At 39.9% G+C, this 26,921-nt stretch overlaps 1 protein-coding gene across 4 annotated transcripts in view; it reads right to left on the reverse strand.

Annotated features, from left to right (window-relative positions):
* The window catches only part of tubgcp3 (tubulin gamma complex component 3), a 172,319-nt gene that overhangs the window by 115,726 nt on the left and 29,672 nt on the right, over positions 1-26,921 (reverse strand). For 3 of the 4 annotated variants that reach the window (XR_010329237.1, XM_064329870.1, XM_064329868.1), the window contains exons 7-10: positions 8,521-8,633; positions 757-882; positions 575-643; positions 249-381 (exon numbers count right to left, since the gene is read on the reverse strand). Coding sequence is in view for 3 of the 4 variants with exons in the window: in XM_064329870.1 (XP_064185940.1) it covers positions 249-381; positions 575-643; positions 757-882; positions 8,521-8,633 (441 nt within the window). In the remaining variant the exon portion in view is untranslated. The remainder of the gene's footprint in view (positions 1-248; positions 382-574; positions 644-756; positions 883-8,520; positions 8,634-26,921) is intronic. The other variant, XM_064329869.1, reaches the window with a different exon arrangement.

Consider the following 26,921-nt stretch of genomic DNA (forward strand, 5'->3'; position numbering starts at 1 on the left):
TCTCATACTGGCGGCCTCACTGCAGTAACTGCGACCAGGGTTAAAATTTCAGTGAAAGACCGGTGCCGTTGCACCTTCTAGTAGGATAGCTCACCCTAACTTATCTAGACAAACCCAAGCCACAGCCAGCCACTGTAAAGCGCTTTGAAAAACATATATATGTAATAAATTGTAATTATTATAATTATTAAGGCCTGTTGGTATAGCAACTCCTCCCGGATTCACATTGTTCGGTGGTCTGTACTAACCTTGGCAGAAGTCCACAAGGGCCGCCAGGGTTTTGAGTCTGACTTTGGGGTCATAGGTCCAGACCAGGAGGCGGCGTAGGGTCAGGTTGCTCTCTGCTCCTAGATTCAGCCCTTGATCATCTTCAACCTGCAGCTGAGGCAAAAACACACACACACAGCACCTGAGGAACATTATGTCAAATCCCAGATGGGTTCCCATGTGCTATTTGTAAGTCTAATTGAACTATTAGGAAAATGTGCATACAAGGTTGTCCTCATTGTGCATTTTTAATGAGAACACACAAAGGGAGAAAGAGAGAACAGTGTTATGGCTTGACAGACCGTACCTGTGAGTGCAGCACTGATAGCAGTCTGTAGTACTCCTTCAGCTCCTGGTGAAGTGAAGCACAGAAACTCTGGGGAGAGAAGCAATTCTTACACACTGAACACAAACACTGCATGACTCAATGTGAGCCTTTCAATCATCTCAAATCCCAAGAGACTCAGGCTGCAAAGAGGAGGGTCTCACCTGGCCCACAAGGCCAAAGGCTCGGTCCAAACTACGAGCGTCTGTGTACTTCCTCACTTTGTTATGGAGCCAGCCAAGTTCAGCCAGCCTGCTGCTGGTGTCTCTGAGAGACCTGGAGAGAAGAACCTGAAACACACACATAAGCACACATCAGGGTTCCTACACATTCTCCATTTAAAAATTCCAGACTCTTCAATATTGCTATTTCAAGATTTTTTGGATTTACTTGGTACTAAATAGCTTGATGTTTATCATGGAAATAAATGATTTCAAGATCCAACTGTATGTTACATTCTGACTATTGTTATGAGCAACAAATCTACAGGTGCCAAGTAAACCTGGCCAGCCACCTAGCTGCCCAGCTATAACCTAAAAGCTAGACCTATGACTAAAGCTAAACTCTAATGGCTAAAGCACCCTAACCTACTGCATGTTGTGTGGCATAAAGGTATAAACCAAGCAAAAAAAAAAAAAAAAACGGAAACAAAATGCGGTCTACCAAGGCAGTCCCCCCACCCCATACCGGCTGAGATCACAATGTTCATGTAGGACTGGACCAGCACTGCCTACAGGCCTCTTGGCCCAGTGTTGCGCCTTGCTTCTACTTTCCATTCAGTGGTTTTCGTGGAATCGAAACGCACACAAACAAATAGCCAACGAGAACAAAAAAGAAAAAAAGAACAAAATGCACGCAAGGGCAAGGCAGCTCACTGATGGAGAAGTGAGTGGGCAGATGTTTCCCAAAGAGTCCATCCCAGAAACTGACAGTATCAAGACAAAAATAAATAAATAAATAAATAAATAAATAAATAAATAAATAAATAAATAAATAAATAAATAAATAAATAAATAAATAAATAAAATATTTTAATGAAATAGATGGGGAGCTACCCCTTCAAAATGCCATCAGGCACACACACCAGTCAGGAGATCTCTTATCAAGTGCCACTTTCCCCCCAAATTGCACAATAGAGTTTTTGTGTGCAATTAGAGGTGCTATATCTAACCTTTTAAATAATTTCTTTTTTAAATAAGACATCCACAGAGCTTACAGAAAGATGTAGAGCAAAAGTATTGCTTTTTATCCAAAAATTACACCGACTATGAATGTCATTTCAAATACATTTTACGGTCTGTAAGCAGTGTTGTGTTTATGTCTGTCTCAAACATCAGATACGGGGGAATAAAAGGCTCAATGTGACAATGCTCCTGAGCCACTAGCACGACCATCTTTTTCTCCCAAATAAAATGCGCAACCGGTTCCAAGTCAGTGTTACAGTGAAGAAATGGCTGAAATTGTTGGTATGCGCATGGCTCTACCACAGAGCCAGCTAAGCTAACGTTAGTTTACAGTTAGTTAAATTGAACAACACCACACACAGCTAGCCCACATAAGACAAATCACATCACTAGCAATCTAGGTAGCTTATGCACTGCTATAATATACCGCAAAGCTACTATATAAATATATATTATTCATTACTTGTCTGATGTAAGATTCACAACTTGGCATTTTGGATGCTACAACAGTCAGCTTCCCATCACAATACAATGAGCGCTATACTGTACCACCGTGGTGCACAAAGACGCAGGTTGTGAGAGAACCTGGTTGCCACTCGCAGGGGCAGTTTCGTTCGAGAGCAACTAGGGAGGCAATATCATTCTTTGGGATAGGATCGCAGTTCCCAGTATTGTCAATATATCCTATGAAAATACCAAAACAAAATTTAACTGGGCACTACTGAATACAGCTAAGAAAGACATTTTAATTTTCAGAAAATGCAATTATGAAAACCGTGGCCAGTGTAGTTTTTGCCAAATTTACTTAAATTTACTTATCATACTGTACAAAAATATAAACGCTATACTTTTATTTTTGCAGCCATTTTCAATGCATTTAAATAAAACCTCAAATATTTGTTGTATGTGCACAAAGATCTTATTTCTCTCAAATTTTTCCCACAAATTTGTCTATATAGCATTTCACCTTTGTCAAGATAATCCACCTCCTGCACAAGTTTGGCATATCAAGATGCTGATTAAAAGCCATGATCACTACACAGGTGTTCCTTATGATGGAATTAATAAAAGGCCACCCTAAAATGTTGAGTTCTTTGTTGTTCAACACCATGTCACAGATGCCTCAAGAGTTAAGAGATCATGCAACTGGAATGCTGACTGCAGGAATGTTCTGCAGCGCTGTTGCCAGAGTAATGGGTGTTCATTTCTTCACCATAAGCCACCTCCAGCGTCGTTTCAGATATTTTGGAAGTTCGTCCAACAGGTCTCACAACCGCAGACCAGCCCAGGACCGCCACGTCCGACTTCTTCGTCCGATTGTCTGAGGCCAGCCACACGGGCAGCTGATGAAAAGGTTGGTTTACACAACCACAGAATTTCTGCACAAACTGTCCAAAATTGCCTCAGGGAAGCTCATCTGCATGCTCAACGTCCTCACCGGGGTCTTGATTTGTCTGCAGTTCGGCATCACAATTGACGTGAGAAGGCAAGAGCTCAACTTCGATAGCCACTTCTTCCATGTTCTCCCAGTTCTTCCATGGCCTGCATACTCACCAGACATGTCACCCATTGAGCATGTTAGGGATGCTCTCGACCGGCTCATATGACAGCGTGTTCCAGCTATTGCACAATGCCCCTTGGTCTATAGATTGTAACATTGACCACTAGGCCACTAGCTGTTAAGACTGGAAATATTTCAGACTAAAAAGATATGGGTATTTTGCGTGTGTATGCGAGATTTTGATTGGCTTGTGCAGGTGAAGGATTGGCTGGTGTCGGTAAAATGTAAAATGGGGGAGACATTTTGTTTGTGGGATAGGCGACAGGAAGAAGAAGAAGATATGCCATCCCGCCAAGTTACGCCTTGGCGGGGTGGCATGCCCCATACCTATACAGCACTGAGAGTTTGGCACTTTTCAGGGTTCCCCACAGAAATAACCACAACAGCCACAGACACTCAGCCCTTAAAAACATTAAATTCTATACATTCTCACCCCATTTCAACAGACAGAATTCATAAACAACTTCACATGTCCACACAATAAAGCCCCAAACTAAGGGGTTTTTGCCTTTTCTCCTTCTTAGCGTTGCTTTGGAATACAGCTTATTTAATTTCGGTGAGGCAAGATAGCCTATATTGTTTGTAGTACAGTAAATTGGCATCATTTTGATACTGTTACGCGCTCCACCCCCTTTTGTGTTCTTCTCTCTCTCCTCTCTATTTTCTTCTCCCAGGTGCTCCTGATCTGGCAAATTAGCAGGTGTCCCTGCCCCTTATATAAGGGAGGCTGGAGGAGAAGGAGCTCTCTCTCCCGGAGGAAACAGCCTTCCTGACCGCCTTAGCGTTGTTGCTCCTTATTTTGTGTTTATTTCCTTTTGAGGATGGAGGTCTGGTAGGTCAGTTTTCAGAGCGTTATTTGTTAGTTCAGTTATACACCGTTTTGATAGTTTGGGGGGGGGGAGTTCTGGGTTCGACGGCCCATTTTGTGGTTGGCCCAGACTTCCCCATCTTTTTGTTCTGTTTGGCCAGGTCTCCAGACTCCCATAGTTTTGGTAAATTTATGGCAACTTCTGTAAATAAAATCCTTTTGCTTTGAAACTAATCCTCGGGTGTGGCATCCTCTTTATATGTTGCTGGTCACAAGGTTGAACCAACTGTTTTTTTGTTGTGGCCGTAACAGATATCAATACTTTTAATGGCAGGCCTAGATTTTGCCAGTTTGAATGAATGAGTTAGAGACAGTGTATGTCTTGTATGTGTGAGTAACTTGGCATTTTTGTATGTTGAAAACATGTTTTTTATGAGATTATAAAATACCACAAATCTATTTGAAGACACTCAATTTCAAAAATAACGTATATAACCGAAATATTTTTAGCAGTAATACTTGCATAGCAATGATGAAATCATATCTGTGTTCAGTACATAGAGACAGAGACAGTAAATCAATGATTTTCTGTCTTACTCCAGAAAACGATGTCAGCTAGGTCTATCAGCAAACAAATGGCTTAGCTATGCTCAGAAGTCCTCAATAATAATAGTATTTTCTGAGAAATTACGAAAAATCGTTCACAATGTTTCGTCAGGTGCATTGTCTTTTACTGCTACCAGAGAGTGAATGCGATGAGGAGAAAACTTTTGCTTACGCTGATATAGAAAACGCTATTCCAAAAGCAAAATTAGACATGTTATACATCGTTACAAAGCTTATACTCTCGCCTACTGATTAAATGAACTGTCAATCAAGACAGACTGTACTAAAAAGGGCGGAAACGCCGTAAACAACACCTGTAGTATTACGCACAGCTATTTTGGAAGGTACCCAGGCGTCACGAATGCACGTATTTCACGAACGGATTGTCCAAGACAATATATGACCACTCAGTCTCTACATCTCTACGCGTAAAACCAATGCTAATGTTGTATATTTATTCAATATTTAGTCTCAGATATTGACTGTAGAATGACATGGTATAATTTTTGAAAACTTTGTCTTGTTTATTTCGTTATTCAGTGAGCAGCGTTTTCACTGCTGTATTGGCATATCTTAGGGCTATTGTCAGGTTTATCCTGTTGCTATGACGGAATACAATTTCTGAGTGGCGAATGAATATTTTTATGAATGCCCATATAGACTATATTGTCCATTATGTCATGGGTGGGGAGTGTAGTTTCAGATCAGACTGCAGGGAGGGGGTGCCTGTTAAATGAACGGCCAGAGCGACAATGGTGGTGCTGCGAAACTCCATATTCAGCATAGTTGTCGTGTATCGTCTACTAATGAATCTAAAACAAAGCGTTTCTGTTTTTGGCTGGACTGCAACAGCGGGGCCAGCCCTACAAACGCGAATGTCTGTGACTGAGTGACTGAGTGATCTGACTGAGTGATGAAGTTACACCATTGGTTGGCCGAGTTATGAAATTACACCATTGGCCGGCCGGATCACGTGTGTTAGGTCCAGCCATATACTAGGTTTTAGGGCAGGGTCGGGGAAGCAATGGAAGACAGTGCCAGAGTGCATGCTACCAAAAGTTCGTTGGTAAAAGCTTTTTGAAAGGAAGAATAATTACTTTTGTTTGGCATGGATCCATTTGAAGACAATATCGGGTCAGTTTGTTTAGTTTGGCAAAATATTAAGCTTTTAATGGTCTTAACAACAAATCATTGGTCAGAATATTAGCAAGAATTAAACAAATGCACTCCTGAGACCTCCTGTGCCACCATTTGCTTGTTTACTTTTGTTGCAGTAAACTGTTTGGGGAAAAGCTAGAGGATGGTCAAGGAAAAAAAGTTTCTTTCATCTACAATTTGTGTTACCATGCATGTATGTGTATGCATGTCTCTCGTACCCTACATTCAAATATATTAATTCTTATTATCACTATTATACTATTATAACTCATGACAAACACAGTACAAAGATATGATAACTTACCAAAAAAATATTTTCAACATACAGAAATTCCAAGTTACTAACATTTACAAACCACTATCTAGAGGTCATTACTTCAAATCTACGCCTGCCATTAAAAGTACTGATATCAAAATTGTGCCAAGTTACATGAAACAATATCATCTATCTTAGCTCACACACATTAAACAAGCTGTATTAAAGCTTTTATCTTTCGTACCTGGAACAAATTTGGTTGCCCTTATTTGAACCTTTTTATGTGCCTCTATATCTTTTTTGTGGTACAGTCCCCAGAACTGCATCCAATACTTAATGTTGTCGGACAAAGATATTGTATAAGATAAGTAAAACACCCTTAGATTTATACTCAATACTATTAGCTATATATCCTTGCATCCTGCTTGACTTTTTTACTGCTACAGCACAGTCCCTAGAACCTGAAAGGCTTTGATAAACCATTACTCCCAAGTCTTTTTCAAATTTTGCACATTCCAATTTTGTTCCTCCCATAGCGTAGTCCCCTGCTGTAGGTTTTGGTTTCTCCCATATAGAACTTTACATTTAGCGGTATTGAATTTAATTTGCCAGGTTTCTGCCCACGTCTGAGGTGCGTTCAAATTCAGCGAACAAGACAAACGTTTGAAAACTATTTCAAACTTTTTTCCGTTAGCTTTGTGTTCGCCGCGAACATTTCCAAGCGAAAGGTCTGAAAAGATAGTTTGCGGCGAACAAAAATGGAGGCTGAGGGAAATGTTCCCAGATGGGTATTTCAATTGAATATTCCGTTAAGTGTGATTAGTTTTTCCAACAATGTTATTGCTAACGCTAGCCAATGTTATTATTGTTCGCTAGCTAGCTATTGTTTTTTGTTATCATCGATGATCACAGGAGTTGCTGTGAGTACAAACGCTCTCGTCGCCATGTCTGTTTATGTTTAATGCAAACAATTTGGAATGTTTGGAAAAAGCCGTTCAAATTGAACTGTTCAAAGAAAACATGTTCGCCACGAACATTCGCCTCTGTTCGCTGAACTTGAACGCACCTCTGGATTCTATTTAAATCTTCTTGGATTACTTACTAGATTCCACGAGGAAGAATAAAAATATCAGCGACCAAAGCTAAATGCTCCCAGTTTTATATCGTCCACAAATTTAATGTAAGAAGAGTATGAGTATGGCCCACGTACCAGCCAGTTTAAAGGGCCAAATTACTTGATAGAATTTAGAAAACTTTGGGCAGCATTGCTGTGGAATACACAGACTTAAGATACTAAATCTCTTCAAGCTTGGTAAAAGGAGACTTCGGGGCCATTTGATTGAGGCTTTTAAATTCATAAAAGGGATTAACCACTTTGCGCAATGCCGCTAGTAGTCGGCACGCCGGGGTGCCTAGATAACTCAATTCAGACATTCTGTGTTCCTCCAACCAAATTATGAGTTGAAAACACAAACTTGTTGTTCTAGATTTATTAGTAGAGGAATCAGGACAACTATGCCGAATATGGAGTTCCGCTGTGCCACCACTGTCACGCTGGTCATGCATTTACCAAGCACCCTCTCCCTGCAGTCTCATCTGTGACTACACCCCCCACGCATGACACACTGGACAATAGTGTCTATTTGGGCATACATGAAAACATTCTTTTACCACAACAGCCGAAAGTATGACATCTGTGAAAAACGCTGCTCACTGAACACTGAAATAAACAAAGAGGAATTGTTTAAGAATCATACCATGTCATTCAACTGTCAATATCTGCGACTAAATATGGAATAAATATGCAACCTTACCATTGGTTTTATGCGTAAAGATTTCAAGGAGTGGTCATATATCGTCTTGGACAATCCGTTTGTGAAATATGGATCGATTCATTTTCGATTAAGCCAGATTGTACTACAAAGAACAAAACTGTAAACGTGTGGTATTACGCACAGCTATTTTGGAGGGTACCCAGGCGTCACAAATGAGTGTTGAATGGCCTTTACCAGGGGCTTAATTATTGGCGGCTATAAGGAAACCGGTACAGCAACAACATCAACTTGCATTCAGCATGACATTCTACACTACCTCCACATTCACCAATTCACACATTAGATAATCAATCACACATCATAGATTCTGCTCGCTGCTATCCTTCTGGGACTTTCATACCAACCAGTGCTGGAGAACCAGGACTCGCCTTCTGTTTCCCAGACCCTACACTACAATCCACAGAAAACATTATTCTATCAATTTCATAAAAAATAGACATTCACCAATCTCAGTCAGCAAAAAAAAAAATGCAAAGAGAGGACAGAACCTTCACATGAATGAATAAATAACCATACATACCTTTTCATCAATTTTATAGCAGTTAGCCTGGCTGCACATTTTAATGAACTTGCCATCGATTCCCTGGAAGACATACAGAATGTCTCTGACGAGGGTTGCTTCGCCGATTTCAGCTGTGCGGAAGGAGAATAGCAGTGAGATGACAAACCTTGATCATGACAACTAAAAGGTTACTTATTTGACCAGCACGGCATGGTACAGGACAGCAAGTATTCGTATTCTACCCGTGCCATGTTGCCTGTTGCGCTTCTCCATTACACAACAGACCCATGAAGGTAGGAGGAGTCATGGGAGGAGTAAAGCGGAGTAAAACGTCCTAAATGTGTAATAATTAACTTTTGTATGTATTTCTATACTCCGTACACTCGTATGTTTTCTTGTATGGGGATGGGACAATATGAAAACAATTTTCACCGTCCACCACGTTTTGGCAATGTTCCAACACTCTCGTCATCACTGTTGCATGTATCACAAAAACTATTATACTACTAACGCTAACATTACAGTGTGAAATATCCACATTATATAATACCACTAACTTATTTAAAGACACTCAATTTCAAAAATAACGTACATAACCAAAATATTTGAGCAGTAGTACTTACATAGCAATGATGACATTATATCTGTGTTCAGTAGATAGAGACAGAGACAGTAAATCAAGTTCTATCCACTTATGTTTTGCTCCAGAAAACAATGTCAGATAGGTCTATCAGCAAACATTTGGCTTAGCTATGCCCAGAAGTCCTCAATAATAATAGTATTTTCCAAGAAATTACGAGAAATAGTTGACAACATTTCGTTACGTGCAGCGTCTTTTCTGCTAACACAGAGTGAATGCGTAAGTGAATGCGATAAGAAAATTTTCGGTTACGCTGACCTATAAAACGCTATTCCAAAATCAAACTCATTGGGATGGCAGGTATGCCATCCCGCCAAGTTACTCCTTGGCGGGGGCATGTCGCATACCTATACAGCACCGAGAGTTTGGCACTTTTCAGGGTTCCCCACAGAAATAACCACAACAGCCACAGACACTCAGCCCTTAAAAACATTAAATTCTGTACATTCTCACCCCTTTTCAACAGACAGAATTCATAAACAACTTCACATGTCCACACAATAAAGCCCCAAACTAAGGGGATTTTGCGTTTTCTCCTTCTTAGCATTGCTTTGGAATACATCTTATTTAATTTCGGTGAGGCAAGATAGCCTATATTGTTTGTAGTACCGTAACTTGACGTCATTTTGATATCAATACTTTTAATGGCAGGCCTGGATTTTGGCAGTCTGAATGAATGAGTTATAGACGGTGTATGTCTTGTATGTGTGAGTAACTTGGCATTTTTGTACGTTGAAAACGTGTTTTATATGAGATACATGTTATACATCGTTAGAAAGCTTATACTCTCACCTACTGAATAAATGAATTGTCAATCAAGCCAAACTGTACTAAAAAGGGCGACAACACCGTAAACAACAGGTGTGGTATTAAGCACAGCTATTTTGGAAGTTACCCAGGCATCACAAATGCACGTATATTTCACAAACGGATTCTCCAAGACAATATGACCGCTCAGTCTCAAAAGGGACATCTCTATGCGTAAAACCAATGGTAAGGTTGTATATTTAACTGGTCCCAGATATTGATTGAAAAATTTGCTAGTTAACATTACTCTCTCTTGCTGTTGTGGTATTTGCTGTTGTGGTATTTAAAAATGGCGGTTGCTGCCGATGAACAAACATCAACATGGGATGACGTATTTGTGACGATTTCCATTGACTAATCAACGGTCTGCAGTATTGAACTGTAGCACAGATAGTACCTTTGGTACCTACCCCAGAGCAGGAACTAAAATCGGCAAGGGTACTTGCACCTGGCACGGGTCAGTTGGCAGTGGAGAAAGCAAACCAAAGCGGGAGCATGGATTACGGTACGACACGGTAGTGGAGAAGTGCCATTATTGAAAAACTGGCTGGAATCCTCACACCAAGATAAACTGCACACAGGAGAGTTGTAGTTGAAAATATTAAGGGGCATCCAGCAGCCTGGTGGTACATGCCGCTTTTCCCTCCATGCATAATATCGAATTAATATTCAGTATGACGTGCAAAAACAGAGACAAACTGCTTACTGACTGGGAAATGGGGTCAATTGAGACAGTTGCCAAACCAGGGAAACTACACAACAAAGAATGGAGATTAACAAAACAAGGCAAAATTCAATTTATATTTGAACAACCACCAGTTTCAGCATTCACAAAATGCCAAAAGAGCATTCATTAAGATGTGTGCTTTCACAAATAAATCTTTCCCACATTGACTAATGGACAAATTATTTCAGACAAGACCTAAGAATCTCCTGTGCTTTAAACCCATGTTTCTAATTGTTCCACTGTCACAAACAGATGTAATGTTAAAACTAGAGCTGAGATGATAATCGATAGGAATCGATAAAACTGGACAAAATTATTGAAAATAATAATATGGACTTAACTGGAAACAGTATGTGTATTCAATATTCAAATAAATCTAGGTTCACAGTCAGTAGTTTCTGTTGGTGGCAGAGTGAAGCGACAAATCAAAAGTCACAACTAAACATCAGTAAAACTAGAAGAAATTTCCTTAAAACAATATCATGTTCAGTTACAGTAATTAACTGTGGCAAAAACTACTGCCAAGTAAAACAGTTATTTGAACAAATATGAATATAACTGGTTACTGACTCAAGAACAAACAAACCACTTTTGTTTTCGCTGAAGGAGTTTCATGGCTATCATAGAAACAAAAGGAATTATGATTACAATCAAACAACCTCAGTGGACATGACAACAGTTTTCTTGGCATTTCTCAAAAAAACAAGCAAAAAAATAGTTTAAAAAATCTTTTTTTTTTAAAGGCACCATCATACCCACGACAAAGCATCTTTGATGTTGTTCAGAAAGAGAAAAGTACCCACATTCTTTGGCTTAAGTACCCACATTCTTTGTACACAATCTGACTTGCCTGACTGAACACCCATTCAGAAGGGACAGGCACGGCTGGAATGCCTATAAACATTAGTGCTGGGAAGGAGGGATTCCAAAAGCGTTCCGTGTTTCTTTTCCACCACATTAGAGGATCATCCTTTACATTGATGGCAGGCTCTGCGAAGAAAGTAGCCATTTCACACTCAATGGTGTTCTCTGAGCAGCTCCTTCGCTGGGTGCTGCAGACAGGCTCTCTTCACAGCCAGTGCTACGCTGGCTTTGGCCTCAGCTGTGAGGAAGTCAAAGTATCTGAATCTTGGGTCAATGTATGATACGATAAACAGTGGCGCTAGCATTTCATTGGAAGTGTCTACCTCATCTAGCTTGAAATGACGGATGAGATTGTCAAGACGACCCTGTCACACATTTTCAGCTGTATTGCTCAGTGCAGTGTCACCCTCATTGCAAATATTTACCAGGCGCTCTCTCATCCCAGTTTAAACAGGCAACACACAGTGTGATGTGAAACCCTTTTCTGGGGCAGGAACAGCAGTAGCCAATTCAAATAGCTTCAAAAGTAGTCACTTCAGCCATTACCCTCTTTGTGCAGAGGCAAAAAAAAGAGGCAGTTTTACACTGTAGTTTAAGGCTATACAACTCCAGATATGCACATCATACACACATACACACATGTATAATGCCTTAACTTAAAGAAAACCCCTATAAGATTTAATTTCACAACTTAGAATTATTTTTCATTTTATATACATTAAGGGCTGTAAATGCACGAAACCCTTGCAAAAAATGTTAAACATAGTTGTAATTCTTAAGGTATAGGAGGTTTTGCTTTATGATGGCAATACCTGATACAGAGGTATTTGAAAATAATGACAGGATTAGTTTCATCATAAAACTTCTAAAGCATATATATATATCTAATTCTCTGTAAACGTCAATGAGAGCTTTCACTTTGAAAAGGTGCGACAAAAATAGGCAAGAAAATGTCATCAGCTGTGTTCCAATTCTTATTAAAGGAGAGCTTGACTTTTTCTTTGTTGTTGCTTCAAACATCCATTAAATATTTTGCCAGTTTTTTAAGATTCAGTAAAACACATTATTACTTTTGTATCCTCTCAATGCATTTGAAGTTGTGTGATCTGTACTATCCACCATATGGCGTTTTTCCATGACTTGCACAGTATTCTGAACAGTGATGCCATCTTAAACGCATGTTTCCACAAACTTGGAAATTCGCCAATGCTTATGTTTTGCTTGTAGAAATCAAGCAGATCCATGTTGCTGTGCCTGGCCTTCAGCTGACAGTTGTCCTGCAGTTCAATTATCTCTAGCTGCATGCACTCTGGCACCTCTGGTAGTGTCGTGTATAGCCAACAGGGGGGACATAGCTCAGGAGGTAAGAGTGGTTGTCTGGCAGTCGGAGGGTTGCCGGTTCGATTCCCCAGCCCTGGCGTGTCAAAGTGTCCCTGACGAGCTGATTGGTACCTTGCATGTCAGCCTTTCACCGTTGGTGTGTGAGTGTGTGTGTGAATGGGTGAATGAGAGGCATCAATTGTAAAGCGCTTTGGATAAAAGCGCTTTATAAATGCAGTCCATTTGGCAGCAGAATCTTGCAAATACTTCTCAATATCTCGTCTCATATCACTCATACAATCAGGCACAGTCCGGCGAGACAAGCTAAGGTTCTGAATTTCAGTTTTTCTGGAGCAAGTATTTGTGCTGTAGCAACAATTCACCCCTTTATAAAATTCCCCTTCAGAATACGGCCTCAGTCTTTTACGGCCTCAATCAATCGCAACATAACTTGCCTCTGTGACACTGTCCAGCTCGTTTCTAGGCCGCAGGAAAGACGCTTGTTGTGCAGCGAGATTATTGCTCAACGCCTTGATTTTCTCTGCTCGTACCATTCCTTCAAGAGTAGCATAACTTGCAAGTCTGCAGGTGTGATATCTCTCAAGATTGCTATTTTTGAGAACGGCAAGAGCTTCTCCACAAATTAAGCAAACGGACTTGCCTTTCACTTCCACAAAAAATAATCCTCCATCCATTCGCTTTAAAAACAAGACCTTCAGCATCAACTTTTCTTCGCTTTGCCATTTTTCCAATTAAATCTTTTGGATTACTTTAGTAGATTCCAAACTGTTAGCGGGGCCTCCCAGTTTTGTATCATCTGCAAATTTGACTAATTTGACTAATTTCACTTTCTATGTCCCTGTCGAGGTCATTGATATAAATGAGGAAGGGCAGTGGTCCCAGCACTAATCATTGTGGGACTCCACTTCCCACAGTTCCCTGCTCCGATGATATCCCTCCTACAACTACTCCTTGTGTTCTACCCTGTAGCCAGTTCCGAATACACTCTGAAATAAATCCTCTAATTCCTACTGTCTTCATTTTACTAACAAGTCTCTCGTGTGGTACTGTCACGGAGTAAGCCGTTTCATGGAAGACTTTCCATGCTGCAATCACTGGGTGTCTAAATGCCGGCAATTTTAACATCTTTTAGTTTACACTGAATGGTAGCAGTTACAAGTCATATGATCTGGTTTGTCCGTACCCACTATTAACAGCGTGTCCATATGCATTTAGAAAGACCTACCGGTATTCTTAAATAACATTGGAAGAAAAACACGTAGTACAAATACATTTGTTAGCGTTTATTGTTAGTATTCTGCCAACAAGAAACAACAATCTATATTCAACTTGCATTCATTCAGCGTTCTTCCGTGTTGTATCTCCCGCAAAACAGACGTGGCTGTACCAAGTGGTATTTTTGTAGAGGATTTTCTGGGGGTGTTATCAGACTGTGCCATTGTAGGAGGGGTGATTTAGTGAGCAGCATACTAAAAGGCATATTAATGCTGTTCAGAACCCGGTAGATTATGGAAAGGTGAATTCCTATGTTCGTTAACTTGTCTGTAATTACTGTGATTGCTTACTGATTTTAAATAAGCAATTGGTAGTGTTTGTTGTTTTAATTGGTGCTTATTACTGCAATGGTAGGAGCTGCTGCTTTAAAGGGCCTGCATTAAATTCCTCGGGGGAATTGGGTCACCAGTGCAGTAAAGACATTACGGGTAGTTATGTGTGCAGGGTCTGAGGAAGACATAACCTGGCAACATATGCCCATTTAATTTCATTTTTGTACAGTTTTTGTTTTTTGTACAGTTTTGTGATGTACCATAATCTGTATATATTTTGACACTGACTATCCACCTGCTGAAAAATAAATAAAAAATCACTCGTTTTGGGGGGATCACGTGACCACCAAACACCGACCGAACACCATGGTCGGAGAAAACTAAGGCTCCTCGCCAATCCCTCATATTTTTATTTTAAATTGTGGCAAACCCCCATTTTAACTACTATATATTTTGTGAAAACGTGTGACTAACATGGGAGACCACAAAAGAAATCTTAACTCGCCATCTGCAGCTTCTTCTGGTAAGAAAATAAAATGGCGGACACAATCTTCCAAGCACTGTCGAAACAACAGCAACTTCAGGCAATCATTGCATCCGCTATTAACAATGCTATGGTGGATGTGAAAAACTCTCTGAGCGAGCTTAAAACTTAAAAACTCTCACATGAAAATAGTGTCAGGGCTGATGGGGAAAGTGGATCGAATTCAGGCTGAAACAAGAGCGTTGAAAAGTGACATCACAAGCTGCACAGTCGGGATGACTAAACTGGAGCTTAAGGTAGTTGAGATGGAGGATCGATCGCGAAGAAATAATCTAAGGCTAGTTGGTTTAGCAAATAACAGAGAAGGAAACAATGCGGTCGAGTTCTTACAAGAAATGCTTCCAAAGTGGTTGCCAGCGCTAAAAGGTCCAATAGAGATAGAAAGAGCACACCGAATTTACAGTCAGAAGCCATCAGACAACCCGCAAACTCTCATTTTCAAGGTACTCCGCTATACGGATCGCCAAGCAATCTTAAGAAGCTAGAAAAGCAGGCAACATCGAGGATGCCGACAGGAAACTCGTTTTTCGTCAACTACAGCAATGCAACGGCACAACGACGGAAGGCTTTCTCTGGAATCCAAAAAGAACTATATAGCTTGGACCTCCCTTCTTTTCTCATCTACCCAGCTACACTTCGTGTCACATCCAGAGGAAAACAGCAGTCCTTTGGAACTGTTGAACAGGCTGAGGATTTTCTACAAAAAATTCTAACCCTAAAACACAGCTAAGACGACAGCTCTTCCCAGATGCGCCAAAAGCTGCTGACTTTGAAGTTTCCCCGATTGATGTGGATTCTACACTTTTCATGGAGGTGGCCCTGCACTTTAGAGACTGACAAGCTAACATCATTAGCTAACTTAGAAACTAACTGATTGATTAGCACCTGCGAGGACAGTGGCCAATGGAAATATCAACCATAGGACTCACCAGCAAACTATATAGCTAAGTAAAATTTAACGGTTGTTTAAATTTATTTACTTTACAGTAACTTTATGGGCTGATTTATGTTGAACTAAACAAATGGCGGTGTATTACAGTTTTAAACCTGATGTTACTTTAAACAACGTAGGTTAGATTTCTCTACTATAATCTGATGCTAGACTAGCTGACTACTGGTTAAATAATTAGCTGGCTAGCTAGCTACTTCTTTATCCGCCAACTATCTTGAACTAAGTCATAACTAGCTAGCAATATGTAACGTTAAGTTTAAAATATTAACGTTACAGAGTTGAATTTACAATGAATGAGTTATAACTAGGGGGATAAATTGACCTAAACTCCATTGTGCTACTGCTTACTAACCAGTTAGCTACCAATTTACAATGTAGGAGGAGGGCGTATTCATTCAAGCTCACAATCTTAATATTGTTTAAAGTTGTAAGGTGTTTATAATGTTTGGGGTAACCAAGAATATATAGCTATCTGTTATTAAGAGGGATGGTTCGGCTTTGGTATCTACGAACCGCATTACGATGATGTCACGGAGCTTAAAAGAAAGAGGGGGCTATGGCAGTCAGGGAGGGAGAGGGGAGGGTTTAGGTCCATACAACCTAAATTGCACGTGAAACAAAGACGGGGAAAGGGATGACATGTTACAAAAGAATGTTTTATTTCACGAGTGGTACATCTATTTTTGTTGGATAATGGTTAAGTTATCTATTATTGCTGCTAATATGCGAGGTTTAAATTGTTCGTACAATCGTATTAGAAGCTTAGATATGCTGCGCCGGAGAGATATTGACATCGCACTTATTCACAAATCACACCTCCGTACAAACGATGTCAATCAGCTACAGAACAAATTTTATAGAGTTGTAGCATCCTCAAGTGGCGGAACAAAAACTGTGATACTTATGAAAAGAGCACTCAATATAAAGATTGATCACGTCAGTCAGGACAAATCAGGACGACTCAGTTACATATGCACTAAACTACAAGGAGAAAAAATAGGTATCAGTGTATGCTCCCTCCGTATATAATCTGACTTTTTTTCCATGGTTACAAAACAAACTGTTAGCCTTGTCCGACTATGCATTGGTAATTGAAGCAGATAATAATGCTGTGTTTCATTTACAAAAAGATAGGTCCACGCAAACATTCTCTATACCACAACAAGCTTCTATTTCTTTAAACAACTTTACTAACGACTTGGGTTTATCTGATGTATGGCGTCTCCAGAACACTAGCAAGGGTTATACATGTTTTTCAAGTTATCATAAGACCTTCTCCAGAATTGACCACATATTGTGCTCACATAAAATAACTAGTGCTTTTACACAAATACAAATTCTACCAGCTTTACTTACTGCTCACAACTTCTTACAGGTTAATTTAGAGATCTTACCTAGAATTTAAAAATCTCCCAGATGGCAATTTAACACCTCACTTTTACAGAACGCAGATTATATTTCTCAAATGAAAACAGGCCTAGAATAATTTATCAGTTTCAATAATGGATCAGTTCATGACCCTGCTATAATTTGGCAAGTAATAAAAGGATTTATTAGAGATCGCACTACATCTTTTTCGGTTCACCTATGAAAAAATTGAAATGCTAAAATTTGTGAACTGGAGAAACAGTGTGCATTGCTTGAAGAACAGTTGAAGCATAACTACTCTGATAAACTGAAACATAATTTACAGCTAGTTAGGATTGAGTTGAATGATTTGCTACGAAGGAGAACTGAATTCATAATGCATAGGGTTAGACAAAAATATTACTTTAATGGAAGCAGACCTAGCAGATTACTTGCCCTAGAGCTTTAGCACACTGAATCTCATGCCCATATTGATCATATAAATGATCCTACTAAAGGTCTGGTTTCAGAGCCCAGAGAAATAAACTCAACTTTTCATGCTTTTTTCCAAAAATGATATGATCCTACGTTTGAATTAGACACAAGTAAGTACAATAAATGTATTAAAAATATACACCTACCAAAGCTAAACGAAATGGACTCACAAAGTCTAGATGAACCTATATCTCTCTGTGAGCTTGAATCAGCACTGAAGTGCATTAATAAAGGAAAAACTCCTGGGCCAGATGGTATCCCCTCTGAATTTTTACTCCACTTTTGGGATATACTAGGACAATTTTTATTAAACTCAATTAACTCAGCAATCAAGAAAGGCTCTTTCCTTAAAGACAACAGCGCTAATCTCATTAATACCCAAGAAAGGAAAAGACCTCTCTGAATGTGCCAATTTCCGCCCAATTTCTTTGATTGATTGTGACATTAAGTTGTATTCAAAAGTTTTAGCTCTGCGCCTAGAGAAATATATTGACAAGCTTATCCATCCAGACCAGGCTGGTTTTATAAAAGGGAGATTTGCAGCAGATAATATGCGTCGCCTGTTCCATATTCTTGCTGAATCCAAAGACTCGGACACTCCTTGTGCAATATTGTCATTAAATGCAGAAAAGGCCTTTGATAGGCTCAAACACCAATATCTGTGGAGGGTACTGGAACAATTTGTATTAGGACAGAGATTCATTAAAATGATTCAGGTTATGTATAGTAATCCATCTGCCATTATTTCAACTAATGGTCTACACTCCAAATCGTTTCAAATATTCAAGGGGACAAGGCAAGGATGTCCGCTGTCTGCCATGTTATTTACACTCTCCTTAAAGCCATTAGCACAAAAGATAAGACAAAGTACACCTATATCCCCAGTCCAAATAAAGTAATCTAAACACAAAATATCATTATACGCGGACGATATACTCTTGTATATCTCTGAGCCAGAAAAATCTATCCCAGTAGTTCTAGACCTATTCGATGAATTTAGTGACCTGTCCGGACACAAGATAAATTGGGGAAAATCAGCTATGGTGCAACTTAACGCACAATCAACCCTTTCTAATTTATCAGTTAATATTCCAATCAAAAAACAATTTACTTATCTTGGTATTGATATCCAGCCAGATGTAAATAACATTGTAAAAAGCAACTGTGAGAAGCTCTTCAGGGATATTGAAAGGGATTTAGAGAGATGGACAGTACTACCAGCTTCCCTTATGTCATGGATAGCAACTTTGAAAATGAATGTCTTACCTCGATTAGCCTAAGTTTTCTCTGTGCAATGATACCTCTACCTCCACAAATAGGTTATTGGCACAAAGTGGATGTCATGATACAAAAATACCTCTGGAACAGCGGTCATCCAAAGATTAAGCTTAGTAAATTGCAAATATTTAAAGAAAATGGTGGCTTGTCTGTTCCAGATTTTAAACTTTATTTCATGTCCTACCAATTACGAGCAATTCAAACATGGCTTAATCCGCATTCGTTAGCTCCGTGGAGAGATATAGAAGCAGAATTAGTAAAACCATATAGGCTTCAAGACATTTTGTTCTCGGGCCTTTTTTTACAAAAATATGCATTGAACTTTGGGAATATTATCACTAGCACCATTTGCAATTTTAGAGGCACTGAAAAAAAAATATTCTAACAAATGGCACATACATACCCCAATCTGGCGCAATTATAACATTAAATCAGGTAGTAGACCATTTATTTCAGAACAATGGACACAAAAGGGTATCAATAACTTTGCAGATATTTTTAATGATGAGGGACTTCTTAGTTTTGAGAATATGCAAAGATATTTTGACCTACCAGGGTCCTCCTTTACCTTAGACTCCGTACAGTCTTGAAGGCCTATGGGGTACCCTGGGGGGTTAAGCTGGAAAACCATTCCATTATTGGATGGTTGCGGAATAGCCCTTCAAGAGGCCTTGTGTCACTTATATATTCAAAACTTATTAATTCTACACACAAGAATTTAGCATACAGAACGAGACCTCACTCCAAATTCAGTTATAAACTGGGATACTGTATGGAAGAATATATTCCTTTCATCAAAGAACTGTAATCATCAACTGATCCATTTTAAAATTTGTCATAGAACTTACTGGACGCCATACAGAAGATACGCTGTTAAAATTACCACAAGCCCAAACTGTACACTATGCTCTGGGAACACAGTTGGTACTTTTATGCATATGGTGTGGGAGTGTCCAGAAGTCCAGTCTTTCTGGGAAGGTATCACAGAAATGCTCTCAGATATTATCGGGAAAAAAATGGAATCGAAACTGGATTGTAATTTCAAATCTTGTATTTTTGAATCATAAATTAAAAGTTGATCACAAAAAAAAATCACTGGTTTTGGAAAACACTGTCTCCTCCGCTACTTACCATCGTCCAGCCACCAGTCAATCCCTTACAGGTACCTTATGAAATGGCATGGAAATCTAAAGCTGCTTTTCCACCGCACGGTACCGGCTCAACTCGACTCGACTCTACTCGCTTTTGGTGCCAGGTACTTCGTTTTCCACTGCAGATAGTACACCCCATCAATGTAGCTGGTCGTCATATAGTGACGCCGCATGAAACGCGTTGCTCTGACCAATCAGTGGTCTGCAGTGTTTTCACGTCACCTTTTGGTATCGCCTCAGCTCGCTTGGAACCTCGACGGAAATGATTCCAAAAAAAGTACCAGGTACCAGGTACTATCCACAACTTTTGCCCAATGGAAAACCAAAAAAGTCAAGTAGAGTCGAGTCGAGCCCATAACATGCGGTGGGAAGGTACCATGCGGTTGACTTAAGTAGATAATATCATAAGCCTTGTTATAATCAAAACACTTGGTAGCTTCTTCAAATAATACCAGAAGGTTTGTCAGACGTGACCTTCCCTTTCGAAAACCATGCTGGCTATCCCTTAGGATGTTGCGATTTTCAAAAAATACTTCCAACGTCTCTCATGATAGATTCCAGTAATTTACATGTGATGCAAGTTAAACTGGCAGGTCTGTAGTTTAGGGCTGCAACAACGAATCGATTAAATTGATCAAATTTGATTATAAAAATAGTTGACAACGAAGAGAGAAGACAAAGCGTACCCCTAGCGGAGTCCAACACCCACTGTGAACAAGCTTGACTTAATGCTGAGAATGCAAACACAGCTTTCGCTCAGAGTATACAGGGACTGAATGGCACGCAACAGCGACCCCGGCACCCTATACTCCCGCAGCACCTCCCACAAGATACCCTGGGGCACACGGTCATATACCTTCGCCAAATCCACAAAACACATGTAGACTGGATAAGCAAACTCCCATGCCCCCTCAAATGTCTGTGAGAGGTTAAAAAGCTGGTCTGTTGTTCCACAGCCTAGACGAAACCCGCATTGTTCCTCCTGAATCTGATGTTAAACTCTCGGCCGAAGCCTCCTTTCTAACACCTTGTCATATTTTTTTCAGGGAGGCTGAGGAGTGCGATTCCCCGATAAATGGAACACACCCCCCGGTCCCCCTTCTTAAAAATGGGGACCACCACCCCGGTCTGCCACTCCTAAAGCACTGTTCCCAACTTCCACACGACATTGAGGATTTGTGTTAGCCAAGACACACCACCAACATCCAGAGCCTTTAACATTTCCAGACGAATCTCATCCATCCCTGGTGCTCTGCCACTGAGGAGCTCTTCAACTACCCCAGTGACTTCTGCCACAGAGATGGACTCTGATCCTCCGGATTGCTCCAGCTCCGGCTCCAAAAAGGAGGGCGTGTCTATCGGATTCAGGAGGTCCTCAAAGTGTTCCTTCCACCTTTCGACAATATCCCCAGTTGAGATCAGAGTTTCACCATTCCTGCTGACAACAGCCTGAACGGTGTACCGCTTTCCCCTCCTGAGATTTTCCAGAACCACATTGGAGCCGACTGAAAGTCCTTCTCCAAGGCTTCTCCAAACTCCTCCCGATTTTGCTTCTGCCACTGCCGCAGCTGCAGCCTTTTTCGCCTGCCGGTCGGTACCTATCTGCTGAATCAGAGGTTCCCAGAGCCAACCAGGCCTGGAATGCCTCTTTCTTCAGCTTGACAGCCTCCCTCACCGCAGGAGTCCACCAGCAGGTCCTTGGGTTGCCACCAGATTTTGACCACAACCTCTAGAAGCAGCTTCCACAATAGAGGTTTTGAACAGGGTCCATTCAAACTCCATGTCCCCAACCTCCTCCAGGATACGGGAAAAGCTCTCTCGGAGGTGAAAGTTGAAATCATTCCGGACTGAGTCTTCCGCCAGGCATTCCCAGCAGACCCTCACTACACGTTTAGGCCTACCTGGTCTGTCTGGCAGCTTCCCCCACCATCTGATCAAACTTACCACCAGATGGTGATCAGTTGACAGCTCTGCTCCTCTCTTCCCCTGAGTGTCCAAAACAAATGGTCGCAGGTCTGATAAAACAACTATAAAGTCGATCATCGACCATTGGTCCAAGGTGTTCTGGTACCGTGTACACTTATGAACATCCTTGTTTTCGTTATGGACAAACCATGCACTAGCACAGAAGTCCAATAACATAACACTGCTCGGGTTCAGATCAGAGAAGCCGTTCCTCCCAATCACGTCCCTCCAAGTTTCCCAGCCATTGCCAGCGTGAGCATTGAAGTCTCCCAGTACGACAATGGAGTCTGTAAGCGGGACCTTTTCCAGCACCCGTCCCACCTTCTCCAAGAAGGTTGAATACTCTGAACTAGAGCCCGACCGATGCCAGATTTTTGGGTCCGATGCCGATCCCGATTTTGGAAAGTCCTAGCCCACCGATTACAGATGTTTTGACCGATATTTTGTCAAAAAGTGCAACATTTTTAAATCAATTTGAAAAACTTTTTTTATTATATTTTATTAAAGTTTCTATATTTAAGAACATTTAACTTATAAGCAAACAAATAAAAATAAAAATAAACACACAAAGAACTTTTTAGACAAAAAGTAAAAGATGCTATTAAATTAAATATATATATTAACACCATCTTTAAGTGTGTGAAATCAAAATAACCCCACACCTTGCTTTTACTCCTTTCTTTTCCAGCCATCTATAAAAAATTAATTTAAAAAAATCTGTTTTCCAGTTTCAAACATGTATTTTTATGAATATTATTATTGTTGTTGTTGTTATTATTATTATTATTATTATTATTAATTTGTTATTATTTCTTAGCATCTATTCTCAGTACATTAATTATATTTTCTTATTTTATTCCTACTACATGATCTCAAAGAGTAAGACTATCTAGCGAGCGTCCCTGTCCATAAGAATTCGGTGGTGAAAATAACTACAATGCGCTCTGACGCGTGACTAGATGACACTCGCTCGCAATAACGCATTAGCTACTGACACAGCCTCATTATTTCTTATTATATATTCTCAGTAAGTTAAATGAATTATATTTTTTTTATTTTATTTCTACTACATGATCTCAAAGAGTAAGACATTATCTAGCGGAGCTAACGAGTGAATCAAGTGTAACGTTAGATGAAATTAAATTGACTGGATGAAATACGTGAAAAAAACTACAATGCGCTTTCGTGCAGGTTACCCGCGCTAACTGTTGGTTGATTCACTTCTCCAACAGCAATCCTTCTCTCATGTTATCACGACAAAGCGAGATAACATGGCTTAAAAAGATCCAGTTAGAAGTGTTTTATCTGCGTTTTTACTGTCTGGTTAGCTTGCTACGATGACGTGTGACTAGATGACACACTTGCTTGCAATAACGCGTTGGCCATTGACACAGCATCATATAGTAGCTAATATCATTATCTCAGATAAAAAAACAAATGAGTGATGCATTCAATCACCATTTTATTTTGGCTGGTTATTTATTTGAGATACAGCGATGTCCTCTGGAAATGTAGATCCTACGCTGCTTATGTGCTCACTGCCACTTCATAAAGGCTTGCTAGCCAGCTAGCTTGCTAAAGTGAACCAAATATGTTAGCTAGCTCGCTCGCTTGATAATTAGGATTGATAAACATAGTGGTCGTATAAACGCATTTAATTAAAAAAACTTTCACTAAATATACATACCTTTATTGCGGCAATCGAATCTGTGCAGACAAGTCTTGCAGTGGAGAATACTGGATGAGGCACGAGTGACACGTCTTATTAGAGAAGTAGCGCGTCAGCTGCTGCAGTTCACACTTGTATTAGAGCCCCCTCTACTCGATAATTCTAGTAAATAGCAATTACGATGTTCGAACAGACAAGTACAGATAAATAATCATTGTTTTTTTTGTTTATTATACTTATAAAACATCGGGACACATCGGCGGCATAACTGCCGATCCCGATGTTGTCAAAAAAGTCAAATAATGGCCGATATATCGGCCACACCGATATATCGGTCGGGCTCTACTCTGAACTGCTATTAGGTGCATAAGCGCAAATAACAGTCAAAGTTTTCCTCTGCCACATGCAGTCGCATCGAGGCAACCCTCGCGTCCACTGCAGTAAACTCCAACACTAATTCTACAATACATGATATGACTTGACCAATCATTCAGTCACAATAAATGATATGAGCAACATAATGCACTATATTGCAAATAAAAATGGAAGGTCTTTCTAAAAAATAATAAATGCTATATTCCAAATGGCTGCCACGACTAAAATTCATCCTAGGCAGAAATAAAGTTATTACTTCACTTAAGTTAGTACATGTTGACGGCGACAAATAGAGTATCAACAATGGAGTCGATGCTTTCAGCCTCAGAGCCACTGTCACTCTTACCCTCTGACTCACTTCAAGAATCTCCTCCATTACTAGAGAGGACAATCAAAAAATGTATTTCCGGAAATTAACATAAGTATTGTGATTAAAATATAAGTTTAGCCTTAAATTAACGTATTGTGAACAGCGATTGTACATATATGGAATGTTAATGTGATATATTGGCTGTTTTTGTGGCCTTTTAGCTTGCACCTTCCCAAAATTCCATCAATGATAAGATTGGGACTCTGACAGCACTGAAAACCAATAGATACATTTATGGGGTTCTGATCCATTGACGACATAATAGCCCTTACTGGTAGATTTTACGCGCTCATTTATGGCAGTTGGTTCTCTCAGAATTCTGACTGATAGCCAGGTAAATATTTTCGCTGGACACTAGATAAATCCCGCCTTATAACTTCAGTCCCAGCTCATTGGTGAATGGTTTAAATGGATTTAGAAAATAGACACTTCATGCTACAATCATGATAACGGCGATGAGTGTGCTGTGAAGTTTAGGTAGCAAACAACAAGACTGAATTCTTCTGATGTAATTTACATAGCAACTATATGCTCAGATAGCCTAGTTTCACTCACTATGGCCAAGCAGAATCGACAACGATTCAGAAAATACATAACTTTTAAAGATTTAATTCAATCTTCTACTGTGACTTTTGCCCTTTATTGAGGGTGTCATGGACAAGTTTGGTGCCGCTGTCTATAATCAAATGTTTTTCACATTTACCGTTCGATTGAGCAAGTACCATTCAAAGTACATTTTTATGGGTTAGTGCTGTCAGAATGTGCTAGTTACTTTACATTAACCTTGTACGGTGATCAATAAAGTCTAACAGCACAATACCACTTAATTCTTGTCACTTCTATCACCACTGTAATGACCTAAAATAAGGCGACAAACCTTTTCCGTGAGAAATGTATTGTTAAGCTCACGCGCATGCACTGCTGGCGACATTCTAAAGCTCTGTTTTGCCCTCCCTACCATTACCTCTGTGAGGGACATGTAATTCTTTGCCATAGTGTAGATGAAATACGTTTGAGGTCAAAAAAAATTTTTAAGTATCTGCGAGAAGCAACATCAGATTACAGTGCGTGCTACGTAATTAAGAAAGAAGCGAGGACAAAATGACATTTGGTGTAGTGCAACCAAATCCTGTGTTATGCAAGCATGTCAATCAGCCTGTAAAATCTCCAATCAGACATGCCATATCACATCTGGGTTTGACATCACTGCAAAAACTGGCCATCGCAATGAGTCACCCCGCCATGTAAGCGTTCCATCTAGTGGGTGAATCCTGAATCAATTTCAGTGGGATTTTTGTAGTCAGCATTTTGCATTGCTTTTGCTTTAAAGCAGTGGTCGCCAGTTTTCTTTTATGAAATGCCCCACCAGCAGTCTCGCTCCAGCCACTGCTGAGTACAGCCACTGCTAAGTTTTGCACACCCTCAGAACAGTGTTGAATGCAAAGATTCAGTGTATGCCCTGCACATCTCACAGAAAACATGCCTCTCTGACATGCATGTGCAGCAACTTTCAGTAATGAAATGACCTTGTTGTGAATTCTTCACGTTACAGAGACTGTGTGGCTTATATCATATATAGTTATCGGCTACGCCAATTACGTACAACAATTACGTAAGTTATGCATCATTATCCTCAGAGACATTCGCGAAGAATTTTCGTGCCTTCCTTTCATTACGGCGGTTGCCTGTACAGAAGTCAGAGACAATGTTAGTTTTGGACTCTATATATACCTATTATTGCGGCAGATTAAGCTCTTCTTGAGTTGTTTTCAGTTCGTAATAATGAGTACCGCATGTTAAGTATACTTATCTGGGGTTAATTTGGTTAAGATGGACGTTATTACTCAACTTAGAGCAAAGCTGCTATCAGTATTTGGCTAGTTAGTTAACTTCCTATTGTACATGTCCATGCATGTTTGTAGCGAATGTGTGGTACGATTTTTGGGGCTAAACATTATATTTAAAGGAAGAATAACTGCTTCTGTTTTATCACTGAATTGAGGAGGATGCTTATTTCATTTACACAGCATAAGAATTGTACATTTTATTTCAGTAATTGATAATTAGTGATTAACAGCTTATTCTTTGATGAGAGAAGATATTTAAGAGCTGTGATATTCGTGTACCATTTCTTTGTGCTTTATTTCAGAAACTATTATTGATATGTACAGTTTATAGCTGTCTGTAATTATTTTACCGTTTTACAACGGATAAAAGAAGTTGAACTCCACCTGGTGACTCAGTGCTCTCTAATAGGAGCCCTGTAGCGGCCAATACACATTATCCAGCTAGCTATATAGGGTTAAACCCCAACAGACCTGATACATGTTAGCTGCATCGTCGCAGA

This window comes from Anguilla rostrata, chromosome 3 (assembly GCF_018555375.3).
Source record: "Anguilla rostrata isolate EN2019 chromosome 3, ASM1855537v3, whole genome shotgun sequence".
Lineage (NCBI taxonomy): Eukaryota > Metazoa > Chordata > Actinopteri > Anguilliformes > Anguillidae > Anguilla > Anguilla rostrata.